The 19,402-nt window shown below is 51.4% G+C and overlaps 8 protein-coding genes across 8 annotated transcripts; 1 reads left to right on the top strand and 7 right to left on the bottom strand.

Moving 5' to 3' along the window:
- Positions 1-244: 244 nt before the first annotated feature.
- KY384_005648 (uncharacterized protein) lies at positions 245-793 on the bottom strand (the record flags this gene model as incomplete). The annotated part of the gene is made up of 1 exon (XM_044814147.1): positions 245-793. The coding sequence occupies one exon, from the start codon at positions 791-793 to the stop codon at positions 245-247; it is 549 nt and encodes a 182-aa protein (XP_044669448.1).
- A 665-nt stretch (positions 794-1,458) lies between these two features.
- On the bottom strand, positions 1,459-1,881 carry KY384_005647 (uncharacterized protein; the record flags this gene model as incomplete). Its single annotated transcript, XM_044814146.1, has 1 exon — positions 1,459-1,881. The coding sequence occupies one exon, from the start codon at positions 1,879-1,881 to the stop codon at positions 1,459-1,461; it is 423 nt and encodes a 140-aa protein (XP_044669447.1).
- A 6,296-nt stretch (positions 1,882-8,177) lies between these two features.
- Positions 8,178-9,167, bottom strand: KY384_005646 (uncharacterized protein; the record flags this gene model as incomplete). The annotated part of the gene is made up of 1 exon (XM_044814145.1): positions 8,178-9,167. One exon carries the CDS (start codon positions 9,165-9,167, stop codon positions 8,178-8,180), a length of 990 nt encoding a protein of 329 aa, XP_044669446.1.
- A 546-nt stretch (positions 9,168-9,713) lies between these two features.
- Positions 9,714-10,184, bottom strand: KY384_005645 (uncharacterized protein; the record flags this gene model as incomplete). The annotated part of the gene is made up of 1 exon (XM_044814144.1): positions 9,714-10,184. One exon carries the CDS (start codon positions 10,182-10,184, stop codon positions 9,714-9,716), a length of 471 nt encoding a protein of 156 aa, XP_044669445.1.
- A 467-nt stretch (positions 10,185-10,651) lies between these two features.
- KY384_005644 (uncharacterized protein) lies at positions 10,652-12,353 on the bottom strand (the record flags this gene model as incomplete). Its single annotated transcript, XM_044814143.1, has 2 exons — positions 10,652-10,732; positions 10,998-12,353. The coding sequence occupies 2 exons, from the start codon at positions 12,351-12,353 to the stop codon at positions 10,652-10,654; spliced, it is 1,437 nt and encodes a 478-aa protein (XP_044669444.1).
- A 664-nt stretch (positions 12,354-13,017) lies between these two features.
- Positions 13,018-14,059, bottom strand: KY384_005643 (uncharacterized protein; the record flags this gene model as incomplete). The annotated part of the gene is made up of 2 exons (XM_044814142.1): positions 13,018-13,760; positions 13,816-14,059. The coding sequence occupies 2 exons, from the start codon at positions 14,057-14,059 to the stop codon at positions 13,018-13,020; spliced, it is 987 nt and encodes a 328-aa protein (XP_044669443.1).
- A 716-nt stretch (positions 14,060-14,775) lies between these two features.
- On the top strand, positions 14,776-16,968 carry KY384_005642 (uncharacterized protein; the record flags this gene model as incomplete). The annotated part of the gene is made up of 3 exons (XM_044814141.1): positions 14,776-14,805; positions 14,886-16,637; positions 16,750-16,968. The coding sequence occupies 3 exons, from the start codon at positions 14,776-14,778 to the stop codon at positions 16,966-16,968; spliced, it is 2,001 nt and encodes a 666-aa protein (XP_044669442.1).
- Positions 16,969-17,386: 418 nt separating this feature from the next.
- Positions 17,387-19,384, bottom strand: KY384_005641 (uncharacterized protein; the record flags this gene model as incomplete). The annotated part of the gene is made up of 2 exons (XM_044814140.1): positions 17,387-19,073; positions 19,122-19,384. The coding sequence occupies 2 exons, from the start codon at positions 19,382-19,384 to the stop codon at positions 17,387-17,389; spliced, it is 1,950 nt and encodes a 649-aa protein (XP_044669441.1).
- Between the last annotated feature and the right edge of the window lie 18 nt (positions 19,385-19,402).

Raw genomic sequence — 19,402 nt, 5'->3', positions numbered from 1 at the left:
ACGTACGAAGAGATGGTCTTGCCTACCCAACCAAATTGCATTCAATACAGGGAGAAGAGTATGTCTGAAGAGTGCACCTTGCATTTCATTGGTATGACTAGGAGATACGTGGTAGGATTATTAATGCCTGAAATCAATATTGCATACAGGGTCTCCTATCATCTTCACTTCAACCCTAATGAGAATAGACCTTGCCATCAACTGCCACTCAAGTCGTGTAGTCTTTCCATTTCAGATTACGAGCTCAATCTGAATCAGCCTCTGCGTCGGCATCGGTGGTGAAAATTCCTTCACTTGCTTCGTCTTCACTGAAATCGTTTCCAGTCCACCTCTTATAACTCCCACGAGGCTCATCAGGACAATGATCCTCGTACGCAAGCTTTTCTTCGAGCTTTTTGGCTTCCTTCTCTTCTTCCAGTGCGTCGAGCCTGGCATCGAGCTCTTCCTCCTGCTTCTCGAACACGTTGTCGTATCGATTCTTTAACTTCTCGGTCTCAGGATGTGTTTTCTGAATTGTCCTTCCCACTGTCGTCGCGTCGGGTCTCAACGTTTGGTTGCTATCGATTTTAGGCCCCATTTTACGCAGCAATTTCTTTGTTTCGCGTATTGCTTCGACCGTCTTGTCTATCTCCTCACCGTAGAGATCCTCAAAATAGTTCCGGTTCCGCCAATGTAGAAGCGCACATTGGTCCGGGCCAATTTGATTAGGGTTCGGTTTACCTGGCTCAAGGGGACAGGTTTCTCTCCTAGGGGTCTCAAGAAGATCCTTCTTCTTAGTGTCAGAGGTAGACATCGTTTGTAGTTCCTTGTTTGCGGATGAGGATGGTTGCTGACGAATAACTGAAATTTCACTTGTTTCTTGAGTTCGTTGCAAGTCGAGGGCGTGTTGAAGAAATCAAAAGCATGAGTGCAAAGCCAGACATATATACACATTGATCAGAACCCAGTGCTCCAGCTTCAAAAGCTGCAATGCAAAGACTGGCCCAGAAGATTGAATGAGGAGGCCTGTGAGGACGGCACTCCTCAAGATTTCCTCTGCATATGAAACTGGTATGCAGGACGAAAATTGAGAAACATCCAATGCAACTGGAAAGATATCAAGAATTCAGCTGCATGGTAACACGAGTGGGTGAGAGATAAGATGCAGTTGACCACTAAAGAACAAATTCCTCCCAAGTAGACATAGATTCGAAACCCCAACTACTTTCAAGCTCCAAGATCGCCGCTGCTACCACCATCAGAAACGAAGCAGCGTATCCTAAGACTTTGACTTCACGACAAACAGGAACAGTAGCCTTGATTGATATGCTATTGATTGTGAAGCAAAGGCATTAATGTCTCGTCATCATTCCATCCTAAATCAATTCCTGCAAGTTCTGCCATCTGCATGAATGAATCTATACTCTCATCCCATCCCCTATCTCTCAAAGACCCGATCCCCTTGCCAAAAAACAAGACTCAAGCAGCTTCAGGAGGAAAAATATGGCTCCGATATTGCCCTCTAGGATAGAACTTCAAGAACAACTTCTCATGTCTACCCGCCTCCAAATCATGTTGATCCTCAAGCTTCTTGCGCTCAGCTCTTAATTCCCTACGCTGCCTCAGGAGCTCTTCATATTGCTTCCGTGCCAGAGAATCTTTCAAGTCTGGATTAGACGTGTTATCCTTGCGAACTGTCGTTTTGAGGTACTTCTTGATGAATTTCTTGTAGTTAGCAATATTAATTTCTTTCTCTTCAATCTTCTCCTCCCATTCTTCTTCCCTCCGAACTCCACGCTCGAAATGGAAGGTAGCACATTGTCTCTCGTCCCCCATGTCGCGCTTCCATTCCGTGGGTTTAGGTTCTTTCTCAGGGGGAGGCCCCATGCTGGAAGTAGACATGGTTTATGGACGTGTGGTTGTTGATAAACGATGCTCTTTAGGTATGCTTAAGATTGTCCGATGTCGAGATTGTTCAGGAAAAAAGGAAGTGGAAGACCGGGACTTGGTATAAGAGGCAATTGAGTAGGTCGTACAGCAACATACCGCTGCACATCCCATGCATAAACGCTACAGCATCCAGGACTACAATCGGAGAGATAGGGTGGGAAACGATGTAAGGAAACTTCTATATAGACGAGCCATGTAGCACATGTCCGAGCGAATCTTAGCTAAACAAGACGTGGTCAGTATCTCACGGCCATTGAAAAAATAATCTAGCTCCTCATGGATGATAAAACGACCGCTAAACCAATGGGATGCATTGGACCCCAGAAGAATAGTTCTATCCAAACCAGTCGTGCATTTGAAATTCCAGCGACCTGCAGGCCCCACAAGTTTCGCCGCTGCTTCGATAACAACTCGTAACGAAAGAGCCACTTAGCTTACTTACCAGGCTGATGCATCCCCTTAATAGCCGTAGTCAGGAGGTAAGGACAGCCACGAGCCTCCTAAGAAATCGATAACTCCAGCGCACTATGCTCTCGCGCATCCTCAGACCAATCATCATCCTCAACCCTCCCACCTCGCTTTGGGATGATGCCTCTCGAAAACCACCCGTTTCTTCCTCCACACCCCATCCCTAGGCGCAGAGCCTGTCTATGACAGCTCTTCTCACACGTCGTACGTTGCTGAATAGAATGAATCATCGTAAACCTTCCATCTTTTTTGCACCTGCGACAGAAAATCAACGCTATGGCAAGCGTTGCGTAACGCGTAGCGAGGTACATCAAATCTCCAGAACATGATCAAGGTATTCTATTGATCACAGAAAGGCTTAGAATCGAGCGTATGCGATCTCCTCGAAAAACGACCTTCGACCGTATCTCTGAACAAAGACCCTAGCACACACAAAGAAAGGAGTAACGATAAGCCAAATGATGAATACGAGCAATCTTAGATGGAAACTCCACAAAAGCCCAAGCACAAGCTCATTGCAGGAGTATGGCGGCAACAACTCACAAGTAAAATTCAAGGCTCGCTACTACTACCAGAAGCAAACATGCAAGTGTTCGTCTCAACTCAGCTCTTGCATCACCAGGCACAGCGATGCGATCTTCCCATTGTACGAGATGGATGTATCACAACTGCAGCCTGCGTGATGCCGGACGAGCAATGACTGGCCGCTCCTCCCCTCCTGCGCGGCGTGAAACGTCTCGTTCCCTCCCAACCCACCTCACCCACCTCAAGGAGAGGCGGACTGCATCCCATCCCATCCCATTTCCTGTTCCTGTTCCTCAACAATAATCCTCCACATTTATCAAAGAAAAAATCCAATTCCTCCTCACCTGTACACGCTTTTTGATTTTTGACAAACATCCCTACCTACTTAGCATGCTCCAGCTACACCCCTGCCTCTGCATCGCCTCCCCCCGCCTCGCCTCCGAGGAAAGCTGCGCCTACGTCGTGTACAGCAACCTCCAATACGTCCAATGGCACTACGACGAGCGCATCGCTCATCTTCACCAAATATTAAAGCAAATGCAAGAAGAGATGGAGAAAGGCTTTGATGAATCATTGGAGGGGGAATGTCAAAGTGATGCGAAGGAGAGGCAGATTCGACTCAATGTCCTGCAGAGCAGCGTCGAGGAGTATAGAGAGAGGATCCCTGAATTGAGGGAAAAATGCACCAGGGTTGTGGCCAGGGCGAGGAGGCGGTTTGAGATACATTGGCCCGAGGGGGGTTGGAGGGGTGGTTGAGGAAGAGGGGGGTTGTGCGTTTGAGAGAGTTGGGAAGGAGGAGGAGGGGGGAGGGAGAGGATAGGGGAGGGGTGGGCAGGAAAGCTAGATACCATTTGCCGGGACTTGATGGTGTTGAGGAGGTGTTTCGTGGTGATGGTGGCGACGGCGAGGGTGCTGATTGTAGTAGTAACGTCAGTGAGTTTGGTGGGGATGGGGACGATGAGCGAAGAAGTGTGGATTCGCAAAGTTCGGCTGTTGAGACGGTGATTTATTCGTGGAGAGCTACAGAGGGATAGGTCTTTGGATGTTGCGGTCGCACTTAATCTTGGTGGCTGCAGGAGGGATTTCTGATGGTTCGACGTGCTGCAACGTATGCAGTAGTAGTTCGTGGTTGGACGTTCAGGAAATCAAAGCCTAGACAAAATTTCTGTATTTTTGTAGAACGTTCTGATAATCCCCTCGGCGCTGTGCATGGTCTTTGATGTACTGTAAGTCGCCGACTAACAGTGTTCTATCGGAACACATCATATAACGATACGTATGCATTGAATTCTGTATTTCAGAAGACCTCTACCAATCAAGGTACTGTGGTAAAATTCTTTTTTCACTTCTGATTAAGGGGTGTTTTTACAAATTCTCAATTCAACGAAACTTCCTACAAGGGCTGTGATCTTTGCAGAGCAGAAGTGCTAGACATCGTGCTCCATCATACTCGTAGCTACACACTCACCTCCCACATGATCCCGTAACACCAGTGACACAATGTGTCACTGTACGACGTGGCGGTGGCGAAAACACCGATCTCGGCGAGTCACCTTCTGTACAACACAGTTGAAACAAACCCCTCCACCTACGTACTCTAAGCTTCTCTTGCTTTTCTTTCTTTCGTCCCAGCTGGAAATACCTTGATCCACCTCAAAAACCCACCAAGGTATCGAGAAGATCAGTCCCTCGTGCCGACTCAGTCAGAAACCCTTCCAAAATCCCTCCTACCCAACGCTGACTATCCCTCAGCAGCCAACTCACATCCCATCATCTCGCCTAAAGCATTCAAAAATGTCAAACATCAACCCCGCCAAGCCCAAATCCCCGAATACCCCTCCCTCAACACCCCAAAAACCCACCCTCAGCCTCCTCCCCTCCCTCAATTCCCTCACCCTCTCAGACGACGACGACGACGCAACTCCCCGCCCGCGCCCTACCCTCAAGCCCCACCAGCCCCACCAGCCCCTCGAACCGCACCTCCCGCCCCACAACCCCGATTCCGCCCCCGCAGCGCCAAATACAGCATTTTCATACCCCCACCACTACCCCACCAGAGCTACCGGGGCTGAGTTTCAGTGAGCCTTACAACCCTCGCCCCCGCCCCTGCCCCCTCCCCATCATCCACCATGAACAAGACAAAAACTGTGAGAAAAAGGGAGAGGGAGAGGGAGAGGGAGAGGGGGGGGGGAGGAGTCGAAGCACGCATCTCACACCTGGAAACAGAATTTGGCAAGATGAAGGTGCAGGTGGCGGGGATGGCGGGGGTGAAGGAGGAGAATGATAGATTGAAGGAGAAGGTGAGGATGCATGAGGAGTATTGGGCGAAATTGAAACGGTGGGTTGATGTTGCGCCGAAGGGGGATGGGGATGGGGGAAAGGGGAAGGGGAGGGGGAGGGGGGAGTTTCGATGTCGATGCGTGGGAGGGTCTGTATCGCGCTGATTGATGGTGTGGAAGGCGATACATGCTTGGGACGAGATAAGGGAGGCGGCGAGCTTGAGGAAGAGGGAGGAGGGCTGGAAATCGTGCTTTTTGGGGAAAGCTGACACGGAGGATGGCTGCTCGGGGTGCTGTCGTGCGAGCCAGCTGAAGTGTTCTGTCTTCGATGACTATCGTTGTGTGAAGACAGTCACGGGGAGTTGGGGGTAGATCATGTTATGTTACAGTACTGGAATGCATTCAAGCCATAACTGTCGCTCGCTAGTCGAGAACGTGAATCTTGGCTTTGTTCGTAATTGGGAAGTTTTTGCTTCTTCGATGCGCTGCGGAATCTAGAAAATTCATCTGATGATTTTTTCTGACAGGCTAAATTCTGGATCAAATTTTTACATTTGGGTGCGTCAGATTTTGAGATTTCTCTCTATCGAAAAGTTGGACAAAGTGGGATTGTAAAGTATGGATGAGTGCTCGAATGTGCTGCAGTCTTTCAATATTTATTTCAAAAATATAACGTCCCTGCGATAGTTGCTCCGCTTTGCTAAGAACTTTTATGGACACTATATCATAGTCCTCGTAAATTTGCAATTACTTCGTCTTCGGCTTTACAGACTTCCTAACCTAACTGCCATCAAGAAAATGACCGTCATCCTCCCACGCCATCCCCCCACCCCCCATCCCGCCTACAAAACCCAGACCTCTCCCCCTACTCCCCTACTCCATCACCACAGTCCTCTCAAACTCCATATCCGTCCGCCTTCCCCCCACCTGCAAACGATCCCTCCACGCCCTCAACGTCAACCTCCCCACTCTCCCCAAACTATGATACTCATGCCTCTCCATATACCAATCGAGCACCATATTCCTCGCCTCCATCGTCCCATTAACCCACCGTTTATCCGTCTCACACTTCTGCATCAGCTGCGCCATCGTGCTCATATTCGCCTCCGCCCACAGCTCGTGATGCGTGTTTCTGCTCTGCTTCACCCGCAGTAGGCGCTTGGACTGCTTGTATCGGCCCATCTGGTCGCGGATGAAGGGTTTGAGGGCGGCGTTCATGTGGTCGATGCCTTGGAGGCCGCAGATGGCGCAGTTTTGCTCCATGGCTAAGGTAGGTGGGTCGTCGCTGTATGGGGGGCAGGAGCAGGGGACTTCGTGGACGGAGTGGAGTTGGACGGCTTGGGGGAAGGGGCGGAAGGCGAATTGTGGCATGCTGAAGACTTGGGACCTTGAGATTGAGATGGCCTTTGAGGATGTGGATTTTTAGATCGAGTTGGGTTCTTGTGAAGATTTGTGTAGATGTATGAGAGATGGAAGGAGCTGGGTGTAGTAGAACACATATATATAGTCAGCAAGGACCCTTCTTGACGTGATAATGGTACCACAAGGAGCTGGTACGACTGTTGGAGTATCAGTATGCAGCTATGCACGAAAGTCTCCGCTCGCCGTTGTACAGAAGGTCGTATTCAGGCAACCTGCATCTGTATGATTACCAGGCCAGCTGAAAATCGTTTCTTACACTTAGTTTGTCAAGTCGAAAGCAGTCTTGCACCACCTCGTGCATGGTACCACCTAATCTGTGAAGAATAAGACCCACAGCACTCTCCAAGGAGACATTTTAGATAGTCGAGAGCGGAGGGCCAGAATTTGCTCTGGTGGAAGGAATGGTTGAATATGAATGTCAATATCAGCTATCTGTAGTCCGTCTTGTCGGATTGAGGATCTGGTGGCTTTGGCGCCGCGAGAATACATAGGCCATTCTCTCGGAGGTAATAAGGATGGCGATGAGAAGGTAGGATTGTAGTGATATGAGGCTCCAATAGGCTGATATATGCAACGAATCTTTCGAACCTGGTCCTGAGTCTGGATACGCGGTTGTAGTATTCCAACCCGCGTTCACAATTCAGTGCTGAGATGTCAAGTCAGATTGAGAAACTGCATAGAAAGAAGTCCTGTGACACCGATGTCAAGGTCGTATAGACAGGTCGTTACTGTATCTCGGACGGAAGTTGTTCTTGCTTCTCTTTTCCATCTCACTCTGCCTCCAAAAACTCGTCGCATGCCCACTTGAAAGGCATTCCCTAAGCACGCTTCATCAGATCTGCCTTCAGGAATACGCATCATCGCCTACTATGCCTGCAATACCCAACGTAAGACTTTCAATCGACCACACCATCCGACACTGCTGCTGTCGCCCCCAACATCTCGGCGAGTTCCGAACGCGAGCGCACGAGCGCAGGTGTGCGTGGGCAATTTTGATCCGCATTCGAGAATTGAACACTGCGCGCGAGCCTAGTTTTGAGGGGCGAATACGTGCGATCGGTCACTGGCAAAGGCTTGTCGGTGTCCTTCAGGGCGGGTATCAAGAGGATCGGTTGTGGCCGCAGGCAAACAAGGTCAAACTGGAGAAAATATTGAAGGATATTGAAGAGTTTCAGCGGAAATTGAGGCAGCTACAACGTAATAGAGATGAGGTATTGAGGTGGCACCTGGAGCTTTTCGAGGAGCATAATTCTCCAGTTGAGGGATGGCAGAGTTTGGGTTGGTGGAAGGGGTATTTCGATATGGATGTTGACCGGAATTGGAGAGTAGAGACACAGTCTGTTGACTCGTTTCTGTCATGATGCGTATCGCTCATTGTCCTCGGATGGATTTGCCGTCCCTTGCTTGTGTGTCTTCACAATTGAGGCAGACGGACAGATTTTTGTCGCTTTCATCTAGACGCCGCAATAGCTTCAATCTGGCGCTCGCACAATCACGGACCCATACCTCAGGGCTTCAAGAGAAGTTAAACAGAATACCTCCGAGCCTTGTTGCTCAATCGGCCGCAGGAAGCTCAATATCCACCACCCACGGCAGCTGCAGCGAACACTCCTCCGTGCTCTGAATTGCCGCATTCACAAACAGCGTCTCCTCTCCGAACCTCAGCGGCGCCTCATCACCAGCACAATGACTCGTACTGATGCACCCTTGTCGTCTCAACCCCAGATCCCTCTCATCCTTCTCTTTCTTGACGTCCTCACTATCGAACTTGCCTGCCCTCAAGCCCTTCAACGTCTCCACAACCTTCGTTCCCGCACCATCAATATCCGTGAAATGGCTAGGCTTCTCGGTCGGCTCTTTGCGCCACGCAACTTTCTTCGCCCCCCATCCTTCATGGATGTGTCCGAAGCAGTGGAGTCGTGGTCGGGCGCGTGCCACTGCCTCGAAGAGGTCGGTAGAGCCGGCCCGTTGTTTCGAGTCTGTGTAGTCCATGATCCCTCTTGGGGGGCCGTGGGTCATTACGAGGTCCACGCCGGGACGAATAGAGAAATTGTGGCCGTCGTTGGGGTGGAATTGGAAACCCCAGTCACTGAGTGAAGGTGTGAAAGGGCTGGCATAGACGGTGAGGGTGGCGCCATTGGCGAGGGTGAAGTAGTGCTCGCCCTCGTCTAGGAAAACAATGCGAGCAGATCTTGCGTCTTCGATGAGTTGTCGAGCTTCCCCGTAATCGCCATAGATCTTTTTGACAAGGTCTGGTTCTAAAGACGACTGAGCTGTGGCTACTTTCTCTTTGAAGGCAGGGGTATCCAAAGTGAAGTCATGATTGCCGGCAATTATCAGCTTGAGCGGCGCCTGGACTGCCGCAAAAGACTTTAGTGCTGTCCGGAATTCGTCTAATTTCGATTCTTCCGTCAGGTCGCCACAGTGGATGGCTACGTCTGCCTGTGGAATTGGACCATCTTGGGCTCTAAAATCATCACCGTGAGTATCTGAAATGATGAAGAAGCGTGTCTTTACGAGACCAGGAGAAGCAGCGACTGACATTGTGACTGGTATAATCTGTAAGAAAAGTAATGGATACGGTAGTAATACTAGGTCTTCACTGTAGTTCTACCTACAGGAAGCGTGAGTGTCCCTACGGATTGAAGTTATGAGTGAAGCTGAAAAAGAAGTAAGGAGACGAATGATTGAGAATAAAAAGAATCGGGCACAAGCCAATGTGAGTCATGTGCAAGCCACTAAAATCTGCGAAGTTTGTGGAAGCCACGGTGGCAAATTCGGAGTCAAGAATGATTATGTCCGAAATGCTTCAGCATTGCCTAAATAGGACAAGTGCTTATATAGTCAGCACCTAGCGCATCAGAAGCATGTAGGATGAGCGTTACGCGAGGTGATGAAAATAGGAACGTGGTAATGCGAGATGCGGAATTCGCGGGCTTGTGGCTCAGGATCCGCAATATGCTCTGACTTCCGAATGGTTCAAGAGGACGCTACCCAAAGAGAAGATTCCAGTCATACTGGAACCTCAATGCATTCCTCAGTAGAGAATCGCCCTCTTTCTTTGCCCGTCCAGCCTCATCAACCTGACACCTACGATCTCAATTCAAGATCTTCCATACTAACATCCATGCCAAAATACTCCTTCCACCAGCACAGACTCTGCCACCCCACCCTCATCCCCTCCATCTGCTCCTCGAAAGTACTGAGGTACCACTGAAGAAGCTTGTTCCTCTGACTCTTCGTATTCTCGAGGTTTGCCTTCTCACGCCAAATATCCCTTCGTAGGTCCTGCTCGCCGGCCTCGTTCGCTACTCTCCACAGTGGGTCCCGCTCACTCTTACAATATAGTATTACTAGCAGGTTTTGCCAATGGCGAATCCTAAGCATAGGTTTCTCGATCCAAGGCGCATATGCCTTGTCCATATCGTAGATACCGTTCAATACATAGAGGGCGCAATCTTTCTCGTCATCTCTTGTATAAATTTGGCCCCACTCGAGAGATAGGCACTCGCATTGTTGTGGAGTGTAGATTTGGCGACTGAATTCTGGTAATGGAGGCATGATGGATGGAGATGAGTGATGATGAGGATTGTTCCGTCAAGTCTCTGAATGCCTTGGGCGTCTCTTGTGATGATTCTGCTGCGGAAGCTCGGGAGTAAAGGTTTTAGAGAAGAAAGAGAAGAAGAAGAAAGGGCGACTTCAACAAACTTTCCACTCACTTGCGTCCGTTTATGCCTCGATGCCACCAACCTTTTCAAACTTCTCGTCTAGCGTGAAAGGTTAAGTGACCCAACATCCTAACAATCACAAGTCTATATGGCGCATTTTTCAAGCAGGTCACCGGCAAAAGGCAGGGAACGAGCTCGTCGGAGCGTTGGGAGGTTCATGCTGCAATCGTGCTATAAATAAGAGGGGTTTGCGAAGGCTGAATTGTTGGAAAGTAGCCATATCTCGCTAAGATTGCTTCAGGTTGCGGGCAACTCTAGTGAGATTTAAAATCTTTCTTGCCTGTACAGCGCGAATTAGCTTCACGAAAGTGGCCCAATGCCTAGCCACTCACCAGAGTTCTGCCTTTTAAAGGTCCTTTCTGCCAACTCCACTTCCTCTGCCTGCCTCATCAAATTTCTCATCTCAACCCCGACCATCCACCTCCTTCAAATACCCCTCCAGCTCCCCAAGCAGCTGCACCGTCTCCCCTGGATTGGCAATCCACGCTGTGGTACACGCCAATCGTGCCTAATCACCCGACAACCAATGCGTCAGCATATACTCTCCCATCCCACACTGTCTCCTCACCCTCAAACCCTCTGCCACATGAAAGGGTGAAAAGGAGAAACAGACTGGAGTAGAGGTTGGGGGAATCGTAAAACACACCTTAAAATCATTAGCACCCGCACTCAAAAATTGGTCACCTATATGGAGTGTTTCTTCCCCTTTGATCCCCCCTTGCCCTTCTTCACGCGTGCCAATCCAATTCTGCACGGCCCTCACCCCCAGACTCTTATCCCCAATATCAACGAAAACATCATTTCCCCCATTGAAAGCGCAGAATGGCACCCTCCTCCCTTCCTCGGACTCAGCTTGGGACATTTCAACGACTTGCTGCGTAACCAGCACCGTCTCCTCGAGCTGCTCTCTCGTGAACGCCCCGCCCCTTCGCGGGATGATACCGACTGCACGTTCTTTCCTGAATATAGTCGCGGGAAGGGAGAGGTTGATGATGCATTCCCTCAGCGCGCCTTCCGCAACATCTAAGAGGGAGGAGATGGCGGGCTCAGTCCAGCCGCGCATCTCAGGTAACATCCACTCCTCCCTCTCCACCCTACTCAAGAGCGCCTTCTTATTCCCATCAAATATGAAGAGGTAGTTCGACTCCCCGCCCATAACGACCAATTTTGTCTTGCCAGATCGTACGTTGTTGAGACTTCCCACTGGATCATCCGGTGGTGCAGAGAAGCGTATGGCGGTGTCGATTGCGTTCAGCAGGCCATGCAGACGGGCATGGTAGGCGGCCGGCTCTGTGTAGCCGGCTGCGGTGACGATGCCGATATGGATGCCGCGGGCAAGGAGGGCGAGGATTTTGTGGATCACAGGGTTGGACTTGTCGAGAGCTGAGCCGTCAGGGTAAAGAGTTAGGTCGCCATCGAAGGTTATGAGTTTGAGTCCCCCAACCCCAGTCACTGCCCTGTCCCAGGTCTCCTGTCTCTGTGATATCCGTGTGGGGTTGGATATGGGGTCGGAAGTAGTGTCGTGAGAGGGGGTGTGGGATGGCGACGGGTGCACCAAGGCCATAAGTTGGGCGGTGTTGAGAATGGCGCGGACGTCGTTGAAGCTGGGCGCCACAAAGCGACGGGAGCTGATTCTTCGTTTACGGTCTTGGTAGACAAAGGCCTTTTCGAGGGGTAGCGGGGTGAAGAATGTTCCTGTGGTGGGAACGAGGTGCTTGAGCTTGCTGAGTCCGGGAAAGTGATGGACTTGGTGGTTGAGGTGGTCGGTTATCAGGGCTTCGACGTCGCGGAGTATCTCGGCGTAGCGCCGGTGAGTGGTTGTTGCCATCGTTGAGAGGAGAGAGGTGTCGTCATTGGGTGTGGTTGGGCTGGTGGAAGCGTAGGCGGCGGTGGGTTGAGAGTGGAGGACGAAGGGGACAGCGAGGAGGCCTTTGATCCATTCGATCAATTGGTCGCGGCGATGTGTCTTCAAGGCGTACTCGACACGGTAACGAGTCGTCATTGTGGCGACCGTGGACTCTCGAAGATGCCAGCGAGGCTGGAAAGTCTAGGGCCCAATCGATGAGGTGTGGAGATGACAGAGAAAAGATTTATGGAAACAGAATATAATAACACTTAAAGAGAAGAGGAAATTGAGATGCCACGATAGAAATCGCGCGATGGTAAGAGGGTCAGCGAAATCAAGGATGAAGTACGGAGATAATGAGGAAAAATAGTTCCTAGATTTCGATCGGATTTTTTGAGTCGAGGGGAGGGGATTGTTGGGAATAGGTAGAGCTATAACCATCGAGGTATACAAATAAATGCAGAAGTTCTCTTCTTTTTAGAAGAAGACGCTCTGTATAAGGGAGAGGGCGAAGGCAGCTTAATCTTTTGCCCTCAAACGGAAGACTTTCATTCATATTGGCATCATTCACTTCGCAGCAGCAATTTATCAATAACGCCTACAGCGGGGCAGGACTGTCCCGCAGCAAGAATTGTGAAGTAGTAAATACGAGTGAATAAACAATATTTGCGGCATATATTCTGTCTTGTCTGCCTATCTAATTTCTCCAATCTGGTTCGAATTGGCCAATCACAATTAGCATGCATATGTAAAGTACAAGATCCGAGACTACGTCATCATGATATCTATTCTTCCAACCAGATCAATCTTCCCAGCACGTCTACCCAAAACTCTTGAAGAAATCCTCATCCATTCCCAACCCGCTACCTCCTCCGACGAACGCGGGAATTTGCGGAGGCGGACTGTACGAACGCTTGGGCGCTGGCAGTGGTTCACGCTCTGATGGCTTCCTCGTTGGTATTGCTTTCCTCCCGTTCGTAGATATCTTTCTCACAGGGCTGGCTTCTTGTTGGTCTTCCTTCTCCGCCTGCTCTGTGATCACCGCGGGATCCATGCTCGCAGCTGTGCCGTTACCATTCCCGTTCCCGTTCAGATTCATGTCGTTGCTCTTTCTTCTGCCCCATCCTTGCTTCTCGGCGTTCATTGTCTGGGAGAGCGTGAGGCTGCTGGTACGGCGCCAGAATGTACCGCTCTTTCTCTTCTTGATCGGGAGGGTGTCCTCCGCAAACACGGGTGTAGAGGGGCGTGAGTCCTCGGTGATAGCGGCGTGGTGGGCGCTGTTTGTACCATTAGGGCTAGTCGCAGTGGCATGCCCATTCTCGCCCGGTGTAAAGCCCATACTCAAGCTGCTCGTTCGCCGCCAGAATGTTCCGCTCACTTTCTTTCGTAGACTGGGTTTGGGCGAGGAATTGACACTGTCACCACCCGGTGTTGTAGGTCTGAAGCTGCTAGAGCTACTATCCGAGGGCGAGGTCTGATCGTATGATTTGCGCAATGTTTTAAAGGGGAGGATCTTGGTCATACTGCTGAGACGTTTGGATGATCGGCCTTCCGGTGGGGTTTCTGTATAGAGGTCAGACTCTTGCATTTTCGAATCGTGAACTCGAGGGAAACTGACCTGGTATGGGCTGTGGCTCGTCTGGAAACGAGCCAGGAACGTTCATTGCAGGGGATGAGAAGGCTTCGGTAGAAAGAGGCGATTTTTGGCGCTGGACTGGTTTGCGCTGAGGTGTTTGAGGAAGCGAAAGGCGATCTTTGGGAGGTACAGGTGGCGATAGTGCGGGGGGAGGAGCTCCTTTGGAGAGGGGACTCGATGATCGGTGTTCGCTGCCGTGTGGGGATGAGGACCTGTTCGGGCCCATTGATGTACGGGAAAGAGCTGAACGGATGCTGTTCATGGATGGACGGCGGTCGGACGCCATGGTAACAGCTGTGGGAAGAATTCTGGTGGTCAAAGCTCAACGAAAATGCAAAGTATCCCAGCCACCACGATCCAGCGTCTGCACAAGCGAGAATGAAAGTAGGCCACCAGATACGAACTCGATCTCGGAACAGCGGTCAACGAGAGGAATGAATTACTGTAAATATGAACAACGAAGGGAACAGGACTCGTGGAAGAGCAAGAAGTGAATGAAGCTTGGAGCAAAAGTGGGGAGAGCGACACTGAAATGCAGGATTCTTGGCGTGTTTTTTGGTGCATTAGGTTGTGCATCACTGCATGGAATTGCGTAAGCCAAAGCACCAGAAGGATTCAGGCGATAGGCTAGAAGCTCCGGGGGACAAATAGGAAGATGAGGCCTAACGGCCCGCCCGAAAGAACGCTTTGGCATCCCCCGAGCTTGACCGAGTGTAGCTAAGACCTTGCCTAGAGCTGGCGGGCTTCCAGGCACGTCTAGGGGCGGGTGTACTAAGGGCGGATAAGAAATATATCTCTTGGCAGAGTCTGCACTGTGGACGCGACCTCGATCTGGGTGTGAGTGACAGAGCGCGAGCAGTGTCAAGCTTGTGAAGAACTGCAGTACACCTCTGCGCTCATCTGACCAATTGCCCCGCCTTAATTAGGCTACGAGGAGGCAGCATGCCGCCCTTTAAAGATGAACACATCCTCGTCCGTTACACCTTCATCTACCCTGCCGTTTCCTCATAACATTATTTTTGCGCAAGCTAACACGCATATCATGGCCACAGATCATCTCGCCTGGATCACAATCCACTCTCGCCCAGCTTGGCCTTCCAGAATCCTTCACGCCCGCCAGATTGAAGCTGCCCACCCGCATGTTTGCGGCGGAGACGCCAGGAGAATGGGAACCTCTCAAAGTCAGAGAAAAGAGGATCCAGAAGCCTCCCAAGACCAACGGTGTGACCACGAATGGTCAATCAGATGTGCCGATGACGGATACGAATGGCGCGGGAGACGATCAAGGTCAAGAGCAAGGAGAAGGGGAAGATGAGATACAATACGAAGAAGATCCTACAAGCGACGAGGGCGCCGAATACCCTATTGTCCAAGGCCGCATCGTCAATTGGCCGTGTCTGTTTGCTTTCCTAACGCATATCTACAATACACTCAGTCCACCATTTCACACCCCGGTCATGATTCTCTCACAGTCATGCTGGACCGCTCAAGATCATGAGCTGCTCACCAAATGGTTCTTCGAGAAGTTCAAAATACCCGCCTTCTGTCTTATGGATTCCGCTCTTGCTGTCTCGTACGCCTTCGCTACGCCAAATGCGACCGTGGTGGACGTAGGCTATGAAAAGTGCGACGTTACTACCATCAGCGAATACGTTGTCAACGACCTAGGCAAGGCGTCTGCGGTTCCTGATTGCGGAGGCGAGGCGATGACCCAACAACTCTACAGTCTTTTGAAGTCTCAAGATTTCACCAGCGACATGTGCGAACAGCTCAAGAAGCACCCAATATGCGAGATCCTACCTCCAGGCACAGACTTGCCCACGGATCTAGGCCCAGAACTGCCTCCAGCAAACCCAGCCGCAGCAGTCTCTACCGGAGCTCTTGACTCTGGTGATGGACAGAGGCCGAGCATAGCAGCACAAGGTGGTGCACCACGAGGTCCAGGCATCAATACAGAAGTTGGAGATGCAGACGAAGATCGGGACGCAAAGGAAGGAGATGACGACGGAGTGCTCGACGTCGCAAATATCGTCGCAAGCGGCAAGACGAGCGAGTTTCTCGCCCGAAAGGAAAGGGAAAAGGCAGAGAGAGCAACGGCAAAGAAAAGTGCCGCAGCACAAGAAGCAGCAGCGAAGCAGGCTCGACTACCAAACTCAAAGAAAGCTAGAACAGCGTTCCAATACACCGAAAGAAGACCAATAGAGGAACTCACCGAACCCTCCAAACCCGCGACAAACGGCACATTCACTCAAGACCCTCCGCCCACCGCCGACACCGACGACCCAACAGCAGCTGCTCAACGCAAAGAAGAGCGCCGCATAGAGCGCCGCCGCCACCGCGAAGGCGGACTAGCCTTCATCCGAAAAGAGCGCACCGTAGGCGTCGAGCGCTTTGGCGCTGCAACCTCCACTGCAGTCCTCCCCCTCGTCGCCTCCACAATTCATCGCGCAATTCTCTCAGTGCCAGAAGTGAACCGGCGCTCCGAGCTATGGGACTCTCTCATCATCGTGGGCAACGGCTCGAAGATCCGCGGGTTCAAAGAAGCGCTCTTGATGCTGCTGACCCAGAAATACCAGATCAGTCCCAACAACGCGACGATCTTCACGTCCGAGCTGCCGAGCCAATTCTCCACGCCCTTAGCGACGGGTGCAAACACCCCACTACCACAGCAAGGACAAGGACAGGGGCAAGCTCACCACCCCCCAGGCGTAAACCCGCTCCTCCACGCCGCCACCACCGCTTCCCTCGCCGTGCCAGGCCAGCACCATCCGCAATCCCAACACTACGGCAACCAACCCTCCGCCGTGCCTCCTCCCCCACCCCAATCCGCACCCCTCGGCCCTTCACCCGCCCGGAACCCCGCAACACCATCCCTCCCACCCCAACCCGCACAGCCAGCACTCCTCGCACGCACAGACGCCCACCTCCATAAAAGCGCTCAAGCCGCCGGAGTATTTCCCCGAGTGGAAAGATTACGGGATGGAAGAGGCGGCGTTCCTGGGCGCACAGGTGGCTGCGAAGGTCGTTTTTGTCGTTGATGGTGGGCTGAGTAAGGGGTATATGAGTCGGACGGAGTATAATGAGGTTGGGCCTGGGGGGTGCATGAGTGTTGTTTGTAGGGTGGGCTTGAGTTGAGGGGGAAAGGGGCAGAGGGAAGAGAGGGGAAGAGAGGAAGGATAATAACAGGATATCAAACTCATCGGGTGACAAAGGTAGATGCAACTAGCTACAGCACGAGAACTTTTGGAGGCGGAAAAGACGGTGTGTATGTTGGAGAGAGAGGAGAGGAAAGGATAGGCAGCGCTGTAGCCACATTTCCATTTAGCTAGATAATTGGTAGGATGTCTAGGTTGCTGCGATATCGACAAGAATTTCTGGCAATACCTTGTTGCCTATCCCATCTACCCCAACCCACCCTGAACTATCCAACCATCCATTGCGATCACCATCCGACGAAGCATCCATATCCAAAATCAGCTGCTCCTAAATCCTCGAATTCTCTAAGCAGGGATTGCTAGATAGTCCACTCATGGCCCCTCCCGTTGAAAAGGCATTATAACCCAAGACCCTCCACAACCTCCCTCAACGATCTCGTCTCCCCTCCTTCCTCTCCTTCCTCTCCTTCCCTGGCTGCCCGCCATGTAAACCGCTTTTCTCCCCCGCCCCCACTCCTCCCCTCGCCCACGGCTATCAAGGGATCCAGCTCCAACGCCGTCTTGACTTTCCACCATCTCAACTCTAAACCTTCCTCCTTTATCTCTATCGCAATGCCATCGCCGCCTCTATTCTTCGAGGGGGTGGGACGCCGTTCCATGACCTCGATCCCGATTTCTGCGTCTTTCCATGATGGGATGGTGATTTTGATGTATTCCTTGATCGCATCTTGAAGGTGTGAGGTCAGGGCTAGGACAAGGGCGGGGAGGGAGGGGTGGATTAATGCTGGTGTTATTGCTGGGGCGGGGGTCCGGGGAGAGGCGGAGGTGGGCCTGGAGATATTCGTCGTGGTGGTGGTGGTGGCGGAGTCGGGGTCGGGAGAAATTGTGAAGGACGTGCCGGGGTTAAGTCCGCCTACTGCTGTGCTTGCTTGTACGATGAGGGGGCTGGAAGGGCCGGGGAGGGTGATTGCGAGGGATGTGGTTGTAAGTGAGGACAGGAGGGTGGAGATCTGTGCGGCGGTGGTTGGTTGTGGTGGTGTAGGTGAGGGAGGTGTGGGCTTGTGTGTGGTCGAGAAAGTGAATGGTAGGCTGGCTTTGGAGAGGGAGGTTGATAACTTTGTGAGAAAGTCGTGCAATTTAGCGATCTGAGATTGGTGCTCGAGGATCTCGACTAGAGGTTTGAGGATAGGGTGGATAGTTCGAGGCGGGTTGCGGTCTCGGAGTGGAGGAGGGGTCTGTGAGCGAGTGTGTAAATTCTGCTTATGGGCTTGGGAGAGGAGAAGCCGGAGAAGGAGCATTATTTGCTTTAATGTGAGATCGTCTTGTGTTTGCTGACTTGCTTCATGTCCGTAGACTGGTTCGAGGGCGATCTCGATTTGTTGGTGGTTTTTGAAGGGAAGGAGGATCTTGTCTTCGATGCACTGAACGCCATAGCTGGCGAGGTGTTGTGCTTCTCGATTCAGTTCGAAGAAGACCTCTTCGTCGTAGATGCTGTTTCTAGCATCCAGGATATCTCTTTCGAGCGACCCTTCTGCGTGAGGGTTCTCGTAGTCGATAAGTGTGGATATAACTTTACCATTTTGCAGACAGCGTAAGCACAGTCTGTCATTCTTTGCATTAGGACCTCTGTCCAGACTGATAGACCCATCGCCATTTTGCCGGAGAGCAGCTAGGCCTCGATCTCGAAATGCTGGCGCTGCCTCAGCAAAGCCGTACCGAACACCGAGGGTGTGCTTTTCACGAGGAAGTCTGAGAAGCGACCATCCATTCTCCTTGGCTTTAAGAACCTCTTCCCAGTACTTTGTCTCTTTCTCGACTTCCCGCTCAAGCCGAGTCGCAGACTTGAGGATCGAGTTTGCGGAATCGTTCAATGACTCCATCCTCACCCCCAAAGCCAGCATATCACCTTGCTCTTTTTCGGCATCTATCATGTCTTGAGCTTGAACCTTTTCTGCGCCTAGTGACCCAAGTGGTAGGTTCTGCTTCAGATAAGGCGACAAGGTGAGGCCTGCCGGACCTGGCGTACGTTGCGACAGGAGGAGAGAGATGAAATCGAGGGCCATTGCAGTCTCTTGATGAGCTTGACTGGAGTTCATCAGCACACTGCGACCGCACCTCCAATGGCAAGCTTACTTGACTTGCTTCAGCATCTCTTCCTTGGCTTTTTGCACCTTTTCTTTCTTCGACTGCGGATCTTCTTCGTCATCTGTAGGCTCGTCATCTTCGCTTTCTTCTTCGACAGCTTCTTCAGCTCCGTTCTTGATCTCTTCTTCCAGGCTCTCTTCGGTCACGTTGCGAAACCCTCCTTTCTGCTCATTGATGCGCGAAATCAGGTACTGTAGATCGTTTGGGATGGGAAGTGGTGGCGCTTGAAGAGAAATGGACACGCTAGACATGGTACGGTCGGAATGACT

This window comes from Bacidia gigantensis (genome assembly GCF_019456465.1).
Source record: "Bacidia gigantensis strain McMullin 20006 chromosome Unknown contig_245, whole genome shotgun sequence".
NCBI classification, from domain to species: Eukaryota; Fungi; Ascomycota; class Lecanoromycetes; order Lecanorales; family Ramalinaceae; genus Bacidia; species Bacidia gigantensis.
The sequence above is the reverse complement of the archived record's forward strand: the minus strand, read 5'-3'. Positions and strand labels throughout refer to the sequence as shown.